At 38.4% G+C, this 13,419-nt stretch overlaps 1 protein-coding gene across 1 annotated transcript in view; it reads right to left on the bottom strand.

Moving 5' to 3' along the window:
• Window positions 1-13,419, bottom strand: part of adamtsl7 (ADAMTS-like 7) — a 37,572-nt gene that overhangs the window by 23,348 nt on the left and 805 nt on the right. The window contains exons 3-7 of the mRNA XM_055037038.1: window positions 13,223-13,289; window positions 10,044-10,366; window positions 8,268-8,688; window positions 7,513-7,615; window positions 6,593-6,729 (exon numbers count right to left, since the gene is read on the bottom strand). Of these exons, the coding sequence (XP_054893013.1) occupies window positions 6,593-6,729; window positions 7,513-7,615; window positions 8,268-8,688; window positions 10,044-10,366; window positions 13,223-13,289 (1,051 nt within the window). The remainder of the gene's footprint in view (window positions 1-6,592; window positions 6,730-7,512; window positions 7,616-8,267; window positions 8,689-10,043; window positions 10,367-13,222; window positions 13,290-13,419) is intronic.

Raw genomic sequence — 13,419 nt, 5'->3', positions numbered from 1 at the left:
TCAGTCTGAAGCTCATGAAGAAAACTATGATGACAGCAAACATTTTTTGGCAACTGTGACTTGCTGGAACTGGAAGAACTCAACTTGAATCCCATAACTTAACTGGAATTAATTTTTCAAATCGAAAGACAATAAAACAGTGTTACAACCTTCTTGAAGCATGTGTTTAAATCTCTAACCGAGAGCCAACCAAGTTTTCCCCAATCATTACTTTTAAATCCTTTACATTTAGTCAACTTGACGAAATCCTGAAGACAAGACAGGAGGACGCAGAAAGAGAAGACATAATTTTTGTGCATCTGGGATACATATTAGTCAAGCAAGACCAGACATGTAGGTCCCATGATTGTTTCCCTCAAGCAAAGTGTTTTGACTGAAGAAGGGAGGATAGAAGAGGATGGCTAATGAATAAAGCAGGTCAGGAGAAGAACATTGATAGGAGGGACAAGGTGTGTCTAAGAAATGCTTCTGCGTCTACTTATCTCTGGCTTGAAACTAAAAGCTTTTTGTATCCTAACTGAAGTAACGAGGTTTTTAAAATAATACCTCACTAAAAACACTCATTGTTATGGCGGTTTTATTTTAATAACTATGCATGAATCCAATTACCACAGCTTTGATGAAACTCTAAGACTAAAGGATGTTTTGATGTGGAATGTATTATGTGTGAAATTGCTGGATATCATGAGCCTTTCTTGAATCTTTAAGTAATAAATATTCAAAGCAAATGTACAACAGTACAAAAGTGTGGCTGAGTGGAACAAGCTGGGTTCCCACAAGCTGACCAGCTTTGAATTCTGAAGAAGGTCGTATCAACAAGACAATCTGAGAACACAAATCCCAGACAGATGTAACAGTTTCTCTGGCTTAGCATAGGAAATTGGTAGAACCAACCAGCCATGAAATGGCTCCAGGAAATCTTATAATCTTATAAATCATAATAGGGCCAGACATTTTGTAATTATATATTTCAACACAAAATAGATACAATGGACATTGGGCTCCCACAGTTCAGTTCAGTATAAGCAGATTTTTTTCGTGGAACATAACTCCAAATTATGCATGGAAAATTTGCCAATTTTTTTCACAAAACATATTTTAAATATTTGAAAGAAAATGCAGCTTGGGAAGCTGACATATCAAGACACATGCTACTTGACATGTGTCTTGACACATGTCAAGGCATGTCATTTGCAAAGCACCCAATCCAGGAGTGCAGACTGATTAGCTGCATCCCCAAGAGTGGAGATAAGGGCGACTGTGGCTATTAGCTTCTGTGGTACCACAAAGGTTTCCACTATGAATATTAATGCATTTTAAAGGATATTTGGGGTGTAAACTATTAAAATAGTCAGTTTAAATTGCTTTTACAGCAGATAGTTTAACTATTTCTGGGGTTGATAATCCAGCAAATACAGGGTGTCCACTGACATTTTTCAAATATTTTGGTGGACAGTTTTAATTTTTTTATTACATAAACTCTTACAAAGTCCCAAATTGTTAACGTTTCAAGTCTAATTTTTTAGTTGTTCTCAAGCTTCTCATAAGCTTTTTGTGCAACTAAACGTAAATAGTGGCAATATTTTACAAAGACTAAAAAAACAAAGTTTGAGCCACCATTCAGAGTCAAAAGAAAGTAGAATACTTCTGTTTTTAGCCACATGCAAAACACACTGATTCATGAAACTGAAAAAAATATATTTGAAAGCAATGGTACTTTCTCACATTATTCAGAGTATTTCATGATGATTTCAACCAAATTTAATAAAAGAATAGTTTTTATAGCCAAGCCAACAAAGTGCAAAGAGATAGAGATACCATCACTGTCAAATTTTAGAAAAACAAAAACGGTTACAGTTTAATAAACTTTGGTGTGTGTAATAAAGTGTTAACTACTCTTTAAAATTGTGAATAACACTGCTCCTTCCCCACTGAAGCACTTTGTCCAACTCTGCTCTGAGCAGACAACCAGGAGCTCCAAGTCCATGAGAAAAACCAAACATAGCTCAGCATTTGCAGAGACAGCTTTCTCATTTAAAGGGATTAAAGAATGGAACAAACTCCCACAAAGTCTTAAACTTTCTGCTGACCTGAAGGACTTTTCACCAGGAAAGCATTATTAGAAAGCAAGCAGTGTCAGCACTGAAAATTAAAACAGTAATTAAGGCTTTTGATTCTGACTAACTGTGGTAATTTTGTATTTACAATGATTCTAAACAAGATATGCATGGACATTAAATGTATTATGGTATGTATAACTTTAGACTGCTGTATTAACCCACCTTCTAATGGACTACAAATGGAAACCTGATTAAATTAATCTGGTGCAAAAGTTTTTCAAATTTTCCAGCTAAACTAACTAAAAACAAACAATCTAAAGAACTAAGCTGCCTTAGACAGAAGTGAAAGAAAGAAATCTGAGTCTAATTTACTGCCCTGAGAACCACATTTGGCAGACATTTAGTTCAGGACTAATAATAAACATGTCCATTTTTATTTCTAAATTTTATTTTAACTATCCATTGGCACAACTTTTTAAAACAGATGCATGGCACTTTACCTTGCTATGTTGCTTTATCATCTTAATAGTTTTGCGTTGTTAAATGCTCACCTGGTAACATCCTAATTAGCTAAAGATATTAATGTTAAAAATGTCCTGCTTTTAAATACTTTATGATAGTCACTATGCAAATAAACAATAAAGAAGAAAGAAAGATATCGATAGTAACCTAACTAAACATCATACTGAATGCATCTTAAGGAGTGATTTTGACTGAAGGAGCTTTCCACGCACCAAGTTTTTAATTTGTTTTTATAAATTTTAAACTGGTTTTATGTCAAGACACATGGTTGATTGGACCTCTTTTGCGTAATTGGCTGCAAGTTTGGGAAGATTTTCCTCCTGAAAATTTAGCTCTATTTAGCTTCAGCTTCTTAATAAGACTGTCACAGGACATTTTCATTACTTAATCCTTCCTTTGATTATACAAGGTCTCCTCTTACCTTATGCTGAATATGCAGCATCCCAAATTATGATGTTCTAACCTCTAAAGTTCAGTGTTGGTATGCTGCTTTACCTAGTGTTAATTCTCTTCAAAACATTGTGTGTGCAATGACTTTTAAAGAGTTCAACTTCAGTCCCAATTGATCAGACTATATTCTTTCAGTGCTTTTCAAATTCTCTGCAGCAAATTTTCAGTGTGACTCAACATGCTCCATCTTCAGCAAATCAAATCACATTTTACTTGTATAGCACCTTTCAGCAGCAAGGGATTTCAAAGTGCTTTACATAATAGAAAAAAAAACTAAGTTATGGAACACTGTTAACATTACATTTTGCAGATAGTTTTTCAATTAAAAAACTGTATATTAATTTCAACTCCCGCTACTAAGTATCTTTCTGTGTGTGGCATTTGGATCTTGGAAAACTCGTCTGATTAATCTTCAGCTCATTTGAACACTCGGCTGTTTCAAAATGTCTGCAGCCAATGCCATCATGTTCTCTAGCAATGAGATTGCAAACACTTCTAAATAGGTTTCACCAACTATGACATGCATTTAGTCTATCAGTTTGGAAATCTGAGATCAAAGAATAAACCATTTGATGGAAAACTGCATTAATTGGGAGCCAGATTACTTTATATGAAAGATCAATTTTCAGTTTTCTTTTGGGTCTCATTTTATCAATGTATTCAATTCCTATTTGTGTTCATTAGACCTTATTACACAAAGCTTAATTTAGAGGTTAATTACTTTCAAATTATTTGTAAGTGTCAGTTACTTGGTTCTCCTGATACTTGTAAATCTGATGTTGATCGCTTCATTGGAAATGTGGTTATAACCCTCATGAGAATATAAACCACAGTTACATTTTGGATCGCGTGGAAACACATGCAAGAATGACAGACCGCTGACATTCCAAACAAACTGATGAAGCAAAAGAACAAAAAATCTCCACAGCCTATTAAGAGCGACTCAACAAGCTAATTAGTGACAAGAGTCATCTGCCTGAAAAGAATCACTGTCAACACAGTACTAAATGTGCAACCACATCTGTAAAGAATGTTCTTATAAGTCACTATGGAAGTTACTGCTTACATGTGTCTTGGTCAGGAGTTACCTTAAATGAAAGTGATCTTAAGTACGAGTTACAGAGGTAATAAAAAGAAAGAAAAAGATGAGGGACCAAAATACCATGGTGCACAACACAAGTGTTGAGAAGTGACATGATATGTGGAGAATAACAGTAAAATAATTCAAAAGGAACTGAGATTTTCAAAAATTGTAGATTTAGAAGTACAATGATGGAAAGATGAATCTCAATTAAAGGTGTATCGAGCCATCTCGACAGTTGATAGTTTGAAGAGTCAAACTATCAACTAACCAACATCTTATCATGCTGTTTGTCACATTACTCATACAATATAAAGTGGAAAGATAACTTGTTCGCAAAGTAACCTGACTGAATTTGTCACTTCATGTCCACTGACATAAACACATGACCATCTGCAGTGTGTAATGATGAACAGTCTTGGGAGCCAGCAGCTGGGGTTTGTCATGGCAAATATTAAGCTATCTCCAACAGTGTGTGCCAGTCAGGCTGTTTATCACAGCACTCATCCCTCTTTTAATAAGTCTGCCTGCCCACCTCAGCAGAGAATGCACAAAACAGATGCAGCTGTCAAAGAAGAGAAGTGAAGCAAGGCTCTGGTTGTTTGATTAGTTTGGGGCTGAGCTCCTCTCTGGATCCTGGGAAACTTGCCAGTCAGAGAGGAAAACTATCACTGAGATCTCAGCAAACCAAGAGAATAGATGTGTACTTATTCATCTTCACTGGCAAATAAAAATACAACTAAATCAATTCTGAAAATCATTACATCTATCATTGTGATGTAGAGATAATAAGAGACCATTAATACTTTATGGCAGGACTATGAATAGAAAGATTGATGGTAAGTTCAGCCATCATATGAGATTTCCTCTTATTTCATCATTCCTTCCCAAACTGTATTGAGCTAGAAATCAATAACTGAGTATGCAATAGTCCAGGGAAGACCAATTTTTAACTTCAGGTGGGCCAAACATCACCAGCAGTGAAGTGTGTGTGGTCAGTGATCGCCCTTTAAAAATACAAACACACTTCTCATATTCACTCACTTGGCTTTAAAGGGGAAGTCAAAAATGGGTGAGAGCTCTACAATAAAGAGACCTTTCTTTCACTATTCGTCTGAGACACTCAGTCATTCAGAATGGTGTCAGTGCCTCAGTGTGAGCTTTTCCAATATACAGACATAGTGTAAAAGTACTAATGCCCCTTCAACTTAATCCTGTTTTGTCACATCACAGCCCAAACTTCAACATGTCTTACTGAGTTTCTTATGTAACAAACCAACATAAAGCAGTCCATAATTGAAGTGGAAGGAAACAGTTTTTTGAATGTTTTACAAATAAAAACCAATATTCAACGCTTTTGTGTCAATATTTTTCAAAATGGCCAAAACAAGTCGAGAATGTTTTACCTAATAGCACCTGTGAAATGTTGATTTCCTTACTGTATATTTTAGCTGCGTATATGTGGTTTATTGATGTAATTCCTGGTTAAATGTAAGCTAAATACAACTAAATGCTTCAAATAGACAGACACAATGCTCATTTCTCACAAAAGTTGGAATCATTGTTTATTCTTAGAACATAAAGCTTTCTCAGAATGTATTTGCATATTGTTTTGAAATTTTACCAAGAGACCGAAACTTGTGTGCTTTTTGAAATATCACAAATAGTATTAATAAATGCTAAAGTTTCATTATTAAATAAAAAAAGAAAACACAAACTATTTTTTTCTTGCAAAACTAACTTTTGTAAGAAAGAGTTGGGATTATATATTTTTTTGATAATGAGCTATGAGCCTTGGACTAGTACCAACAAAATGTCCAACATCTTGACTCAAACTAATGATTTTCTGTTTTGTCCCAATTATTCACAAAAACTCAACTCAGTCCCTGCGAAGAAGCAGCAGCAAAACATGTTTTATCGTGGTGGAAAAGTGATTATATCCAAACCTAGAGATTAAAGACCTCACTTGCCTGATATAATCTTAATTCTGCAGTGATTAATTACAATGCATGAGAAACACAGAGTGCAGAGCAAGGTCAGCGTTGTGATCACACGGCACTTTGCTGCTTCTTTCACACATTTCTGACTTTAAAACCCATATTAGAAGAAGAGCAGGGAAGTTCACAAAACATGAAAAGCAAGCCAGAAATGCTGCTAATCATCACTGGCAACAACACAAAGAGTGAGCCTACTTTTACGCTGTGCTGCCCTCTCCTGTTCACAGCCATTATTACACTCCAAAGTATACATTTTTATTGTTTATTAAATGCATTCTTCTCTTTATAAAAGAATAAAACAAAGTCCACGCAGGAAGAATTATTCCAAGAAAGAAGAAGCACCAACAGTCTGGATGAAAATAGCAGACAGGATAATGATGGCTACTTTTAGGTACATGCACTGCAACCATCATCCACGAGAAACCGAACATGTCTGTGCTTCAAGGGAACAGCTCATCAGGTCACAGCTGAAGATTGCTTACCGTGCATCGTCCTGCCACACACAGATTTATTTCATTTTGTCCACACGGTGTGCCATCAATCACCCTGTCTGACTGTCGCACGTAGAATCTGAACCCAGTGGCCCGGCAGTTCAGCTCACAATGCTGCTCCCCAGGAACTGAGAGAAGATCAAAAGGAGTGAGACATGTAGATATTTTGAGATCCTGATGGTTTCACACAATGTATTAGCAAAAGAAAACAGTGTCAAAGTATAAAAGACAATGACAGACTTGACGTATCATTGATTAAAACAAGGTAATTCATTTAGACTGTTAACATGAATTTGATAAAAATTCAATGGTTTCTAACAGGGAAACAATATACACAAAAGGATAAAACTAAAAGAATGTGTTACAATATGTCCATTGACAAACTTGTTTCACATTTTGTCAGGTTAAAACCAGAAACTTTAACAAGTTTTATTGGAATTTTGTGCGCATGAATTTTCACCCATTCATGCACACACTCAGGGTGGCAAGCTACTGGATAGTAATAAAGCGCAGTCTGACAGAAAGAAGGCTGCCAGGCACCGGCGCCACCGCCACCAGGTCCTCTGACCAGCAGGCAAAGTGGATGAAGTGTTAACAACAGAGGCAGGAGGAGCTGGGATTTAGAGGAGCTCCAGAAATTCAGATCCATCAATCTCACTGACTTTTCCTTTGGACTAAACACATCACAAGCCTTGCTTGCTGGTGATGCTCACCAATTGAATGGCAGTTTGCTCTAAGGTAGGTGTGGCTAAAATGTAGCTTAACACCATCAGTATGAATGCAAGTATGAATGACTAAACGTAGTGTGAAGCACTTAGAAGTTCTTGCAAATCATCAGGTCCCATACAAGTGTCAATTTACCATTTGACACTTGTATACTGGGCAGAAATAATTATAATAATGAAGCCTACCTTCATTAAAAGGTTCCCATTTATAGAGTCTGCCCATGAAAGGCTGGTTGTTGTAGGAAGAACACTGAACCGCTCTGATGTCTTTGCTGGACGGAGGACAATCCTGAAATGAACAAGAGAAAGTGTAAACAAGCATTTATTTTTCCATAAACATGTAAAATCATCAGTAACAACTAATGGCTCTTACTGTCATGTTCTGACAAATAGTTGGAGTCCACTGTCATGTTCGTGAAACTAGATCTCACTGAAGTCTCAACAAATTTTTATTTGGTGAGCCTCCTGATTTAACAGGAGGAAAATATAAACTGAAACATTGCCCACTAATTTAAATACACAGACGTGTTGTGGCTGACTGAAAACTGGTTTCCATAGATTGCTGCTTCATCTTTTTTCACAGGTTTCTATTTTACTCTGAAGATTAATAATAAACAATTCCTGACATTCTCAAAACGTTTGGCTTGTTTGTCTTGCCTGTACCATAAAACTTTTCCTTGATTCCAGGTGTTCTGAATACAGAATAACTTATTTTTTCTTGATTTATTGGCATATCTGAGAACAGAAGGCTGCCTAGTTTAGCACTGTTGACTTGCAGAGAAGAAGTTTGTGGCTCGTATGAATTTCTGTGTAAAGTTTGCATGTTCTAACCATGTATACATGTTTTTTCTGGATAGACTGGCTTCTTCACACAGTTCAAAAACATGGCTCTGTTCAACTAAATCCTAACACTACTACTGTGGGAGTCCAGACATCCATACATTACTGTTGCAGATCCTGTAGTGAGCGTGCTCCCCTGTACAGAAGGATGAAGGCAGTGGGTTGTAAGGTCTCTCCTGGTACAGCTGGTGGCTGGAGGTGTGACTCCCAGTCTGGACCTCAGCCTGTTTGGAGGATGCAGGCTGGTAAAGGGAAGTCCAGAGTTGTTTTTTCCTGGGATGTTGAGTCCTGGGATGCACATACACCCTGGTAAAGCGATGGAGGTTGTTGGAGGCATCCAGTTTGTGTGATCTGAGGTCGGTGTGCCCTCTAGGAAAGGCCTGAAGGGAGTTAGCAGCAGGAGAGCGTTTTTGTCTGTGGAGGCGAGGCGAAGCTGAGCCTCTGCCTGAATCCACTAACAGTGGAGCCACATGAGGTGCCCGTCCATATCCATACTTCCCTGGGACAATGTGGGTGACCTTCCTGGAAAAGTAAATGTAGATTATGATGTATTTATCCCAAAATTAACACATTTTATCTAAAAAATAAGATTTAGTGAAGAATTATTAATTGTTTTTAAAAACCACCAGTATTTCTCTAGGAAAATGTCAATGTGCTTTTTCTCTTTTTCACATAGAGTCCAACTGAAACAACTTCTTCAGCTGTCAGCATTATTTGCTTAAAGGCAAGCCTGACAGGAAGGAGGCCACCAAGCTGCCAAACACAGGCTAAACTTTTGACTGTAACTACAAAAGACTGGCTTTCCACTGGACGGCAGTCAGATGACCCAGAGAGGCGGCTCCAAAGAGTCACTTTTACATCAGGCTGCTCAGCATGCAGCACACATCCCAACAAATGCATGAGCTTTATAAAGCCAAGTGTACTTAATGTTTCTGACATTTGAGACAGCTTGTCTTTAATCGATGCAACAATGAAGATAAAATAAAAAATCTTAAGAAGTTGATATTTTAAATGCCTAGAAATTTAGGACAGATCCGTAATACACAAGAAACTTCTCCTATGGGCAAATTAATCTACCTGAGCTGAGATCTTTGCAGCTCCTCCAGGGCAAACATAAACCGCTTGCAGAGTGTTTATCAGCTTCTTTGATTAATGCTCTACTTGCTCCACTTCATGGGCATGTCTTTATAACTTTAATTTTGGCATCTTCCATTTTTAGATGATTAAATGAACTGTGCTCCATGAAATGATTGCTTTCATTTGTCCTTAGGTATGATTGTCTGTAATGGACTGGTGACCAATCCAGGGTGTACCCCACCCCTCACTCAGTGAGATTGGCACCAATCTCACCGTAACCTTACAAAGACAAGCAGGCAAGGACAATAGATGGATAACCTAAAACTTATTCAACTTTTTCCACAAAGTTCTCAATGTCTGTCTTCAAAGAACATTTGTATATAGATGAAATTGCACAGAATAAGTCTGTTTAATTTTCAGGAGACATATGATAGCTGTGTTTGTTTTTCTTTGTAAAAAAAAAAAAGTTTCACCTTTGCAATTATGCCTTTCTTTATGTTTTGTTAAAGCTTAATTAACACAAAGATAATTATGCTTAGAATCCCAATATACAGTAAGACAAAGTGTGTGAATGTTCAAAGGGTATTATAATGTTTGCATACCACATCCTGTATACAATGTCCCAGGACAGACTTTCTGAAGAGCTCAGTGAAGTAAGAGCATTACATCCTTAAAATGCCATTCTGTTCTACAGAAGCCTGTTAATCGCTCTTTCATTTAAGATAACAGTAAGGCAGCAGGGAAGGCATAAAATAGTTTCAATTTTATTTATGAAAAAAGTGATCTCACTGTTTTCTTACCTGCGTTCGCCTGGCCTGCTCTGCTTCTCCCTCCTCAGCTCTCCCCTGCTGCTGCTGCTGTTGTCGAAGGCTCTGACACCACTGTGGCGTGGAGCAGCAGCAGGTTTCAAAGCTGAAATGACATGGCCTGGCTGCTGGGGCTGAACGGCAGCTCCTCTGGAGGGGTATTGAGTGTACACAGGCAGACAGGGCCTTGTCTGTTCTTGTACCCCTTTCCCACATGTCCGGGAGCAGGTTGACCAGGCACTCCAGGTGCCCCAGGCTCCCTGAATTTCCCCATACTCCGCCCTGAACTCCTGTTGAGACTCTGTCCTCTGAGGCACCTGTACGGACGCAACAGAGCTTATATTAGATAAGCAGCTAAGTGTAAAAAAGTGGGGCAGGACGTTTAGATGTGAAAGCCAAGTACTCATGGGAAGCATTCATCAACAAGACTTTAATCTCTGCGGATCTTGGTTTGGAAAAACGCTCAAGTCAGTGACCTCATCTCCTCACCATGAATATCCTGATCCGCCACCTGTACATGAAGCAGACCTCTGTTCAGTGTAATAAAACCCTCATCTGGCTGGTTAGCCAGCATCTATTAGTAGCCTGTCCCTGATTGGCTACCTGAATTACTCCCTGTTGACTCTACTTTTCTGTGCAACTGCGCCAGGGACGTTTTAGCAGCGATCAGTGAGCTCACTGTTTGAGTAACGGTGTGCCAAACCGGCATTATGTATGGAAATCCTACTTCTTTGAGGAGCACTTTGTCTCTATTCACATCACTCTCTCTGGGCAAACACATGGCTGCAGAAAAAACTTAGCGACCACCAAGTTTTAACGGATGAAAAGAGAATACAGGAGCGGCAGGGGGAGTTGGCAGGAAGCTCCTCAGATGTCAATCAGCCTGGGTAGCTATTCAGCAAGACCTCAGAACTCCCCGCCCCTGGCTCCTTTACTCCTTCAACTCAATGCCACTGTCATCTCTGGGTCAGCATCGGGTCACGCAGCTGGATTCCAAGTGGAAGCACGTGAAGTCAACTTCGCACAAACTGCCTTCCAACTTTTAACTGAAGGGACTGTAGATGTGTTACTGAGCTTCACACGTGAGTTTCTTTCTGTTCCTGCAGGGTTCAAGAGGTGGTTGTCTGACAGCTGGAACCTGCCTTCTCCGTGTCAATGGGTGCACTCACTACTTCTCAGAAGTTTGCAGATTATGAGCAAAATGAGATTCTTTCAGGAGGTAATCTAACTGGCCACATGGAGTAAGGATGTTTTAATAATTGTCTGACACTCAGTTTGAATGGGGACCAAAACTGCAACATTTGTCACATTTTCACACTGTGCCAACCCAAACACCTTTGAGCAACCCATTCTCCACAGTGCCTGTGGTGGCACTGCACCCAGAATTACTGAAAGAATTGCACAAAATTACACAAAACATATCTCAAAAAGACATTGATTTCAACTTCCTTCTTCACAAAATGTGAACAAAAGTGAAATGGAAGCACCACATTTTAGCAGTAGTGAAATTTCTCTTTTGTCCTTTTTGTAAAAGTCCACAATCCCATTTGTCCAGACTTGTTCGATTGTTTTTACCCAGAATGCCCTACTCTATGACGGACCCCCTGAATGTTATTTTACATCGCGCCTGCGCACAACGCTGGAGGGAAAAATATTATTTCACATGGTAGAACAATTCCGTTAACTAAATGAAGCCGGGCGATATAGGTATTCCTAATTTGGTCATATGTGCCACAACCAAAAAATAACGGAGAAAAGACGCCGAAGAACAACTCAAGACTACTTTTTTTCCTCCCTCTGTGTCGGCTACGCTACGCGCAGACTCGTCATTTCCCACACAAAAAACAGAACATTCAGTCCGTTACAGCGCCATGTTTTTAGGCTTGGTGATTATTTTGCAATTATTAATAAATTGTGGCAGATTAGCTACTGCTGCTATCAGCTAATCCAGCACTTCAGTGGTTGATTAGCTAATTAAAACACTTGCTCAGATCTGTCAGAGTTGGCGTGTCGGTCGCCATATTTTTGTTTTAAGTGAACCGAAACGCACCGAATTCCACATCGACATGTTCCGGTTGTCAAAGTCAGGCAAGGATAACTGAACTGCTTCCCCCTCCCTCACGATTTTTGTCTTAATTAAAATGTTTTTCTGACCTTGTTCTCTAGTTGTCGAAGAGTGTACAATTAAGTTGCAAAGCACAGCGTCCCGTTTTCTTTTATATACCAGGCTTGCATTTAAGATTTAGCACGTTATATTGATGGTAACTTTGCTAAACCAGTCGAAGTCATCGTCAGCCAGCAGCTTTTTCAACCTACAGCAGGAAGATGGAGGCGGGTTCTTGCGCCCGTAATCTTCTTTTTTGACAATAGCCTACCCTATAAATTCTCTGAGAGGTTTAGATCACGCAGGTTTGTGGGCCAAACAAGCACAGTGATACTATAATTATTAAACCAGGTATTGGTACTATTGGCAGTGAGGGCAGCCATCACGTCATTCTGGAAAATGAAATCAGCAACTCCACAAAGCGTGTCAGCAGAGAGAACCATAAAGTACAGTACAATTTCTTGATAGAGGACTATATACCAACTTTAGATTTGAGAAAACATGGAGCATCGATACTACCAGATAACATGTCTCCCAAAATTCTCATTGAACTCAAACTAGAAAACTTTAACTCTGGGAAGTTGGTGTCCAGATCAATAAATACATGTAAATTAAGTAATTTTCTTCTAAAGGCAGAACTTTGGAACATTAAGCAAAAGATAATTGATTTTTCTTCTTGGCCCACATGATACAGTTCTGGTTGCTCTTGGTTTTTCCAGCTTCCATAGCATTGACTTTTTCTGGCTTAACCCCATTATGGAGAGTGTCAGTGACTCTGCTGGACCCTAGTCAGGTCAACACTCTTCCAAATGAAAGTGGAGGCAATGAGAAATGACCATCACATTTCTGTATTTTTTCTTACTGATGACTTATAGGACTTATACTCTGGAGAATATGGTATTCAAACCGTCAAGCTGAGGAAAAGTTCACAAATTTCACCAAATGTGCGATATTCAATGAACTCCAAGTCTAACAAAGTATAAAAACCTTTTTAATTTAATTACTAACACAAATTTCTGGCCAAAGGCTGCTCTATTTTGTTGATCTGTAATATGCAAATATTGCTCACCTTCCTGTGATCTGATGTTTGTTGACTGTCCAGGAGTTGTGACCAAAGCAGGAGCTGAACAGATAGTCTGCAAGCAACAGGAAGAAATTATTATTGTTCAAAATTATAGTTTTGCACAAAGGTACCACATTTTAAACTGTAATTCAATTATATTGTGATTCGTATTTTATAATAAAATAAAAAGGCCCAAAAGAAAA

This window comes from Poeciliopsis prolifica, unplaced genomic scaffold (genome assembly GCF_027474105.1).
Source record: "Poeciliopsis prolifica strain line A6 unplaced genomic scaffold, Auburn_PproV2 SCAFFOLD011, whole genome shotgun sequence".
Lineage (NCBI taxonomy): Eukaryota > Metazoa > Chordata > Actinopteri > Cyprinodontiformes > Poeciliidae > Poeciliopsis > Poeciliopsis prolifica.
This window is presented reverse-complemented; position numbering and strand designations above follow the sequence as displayed.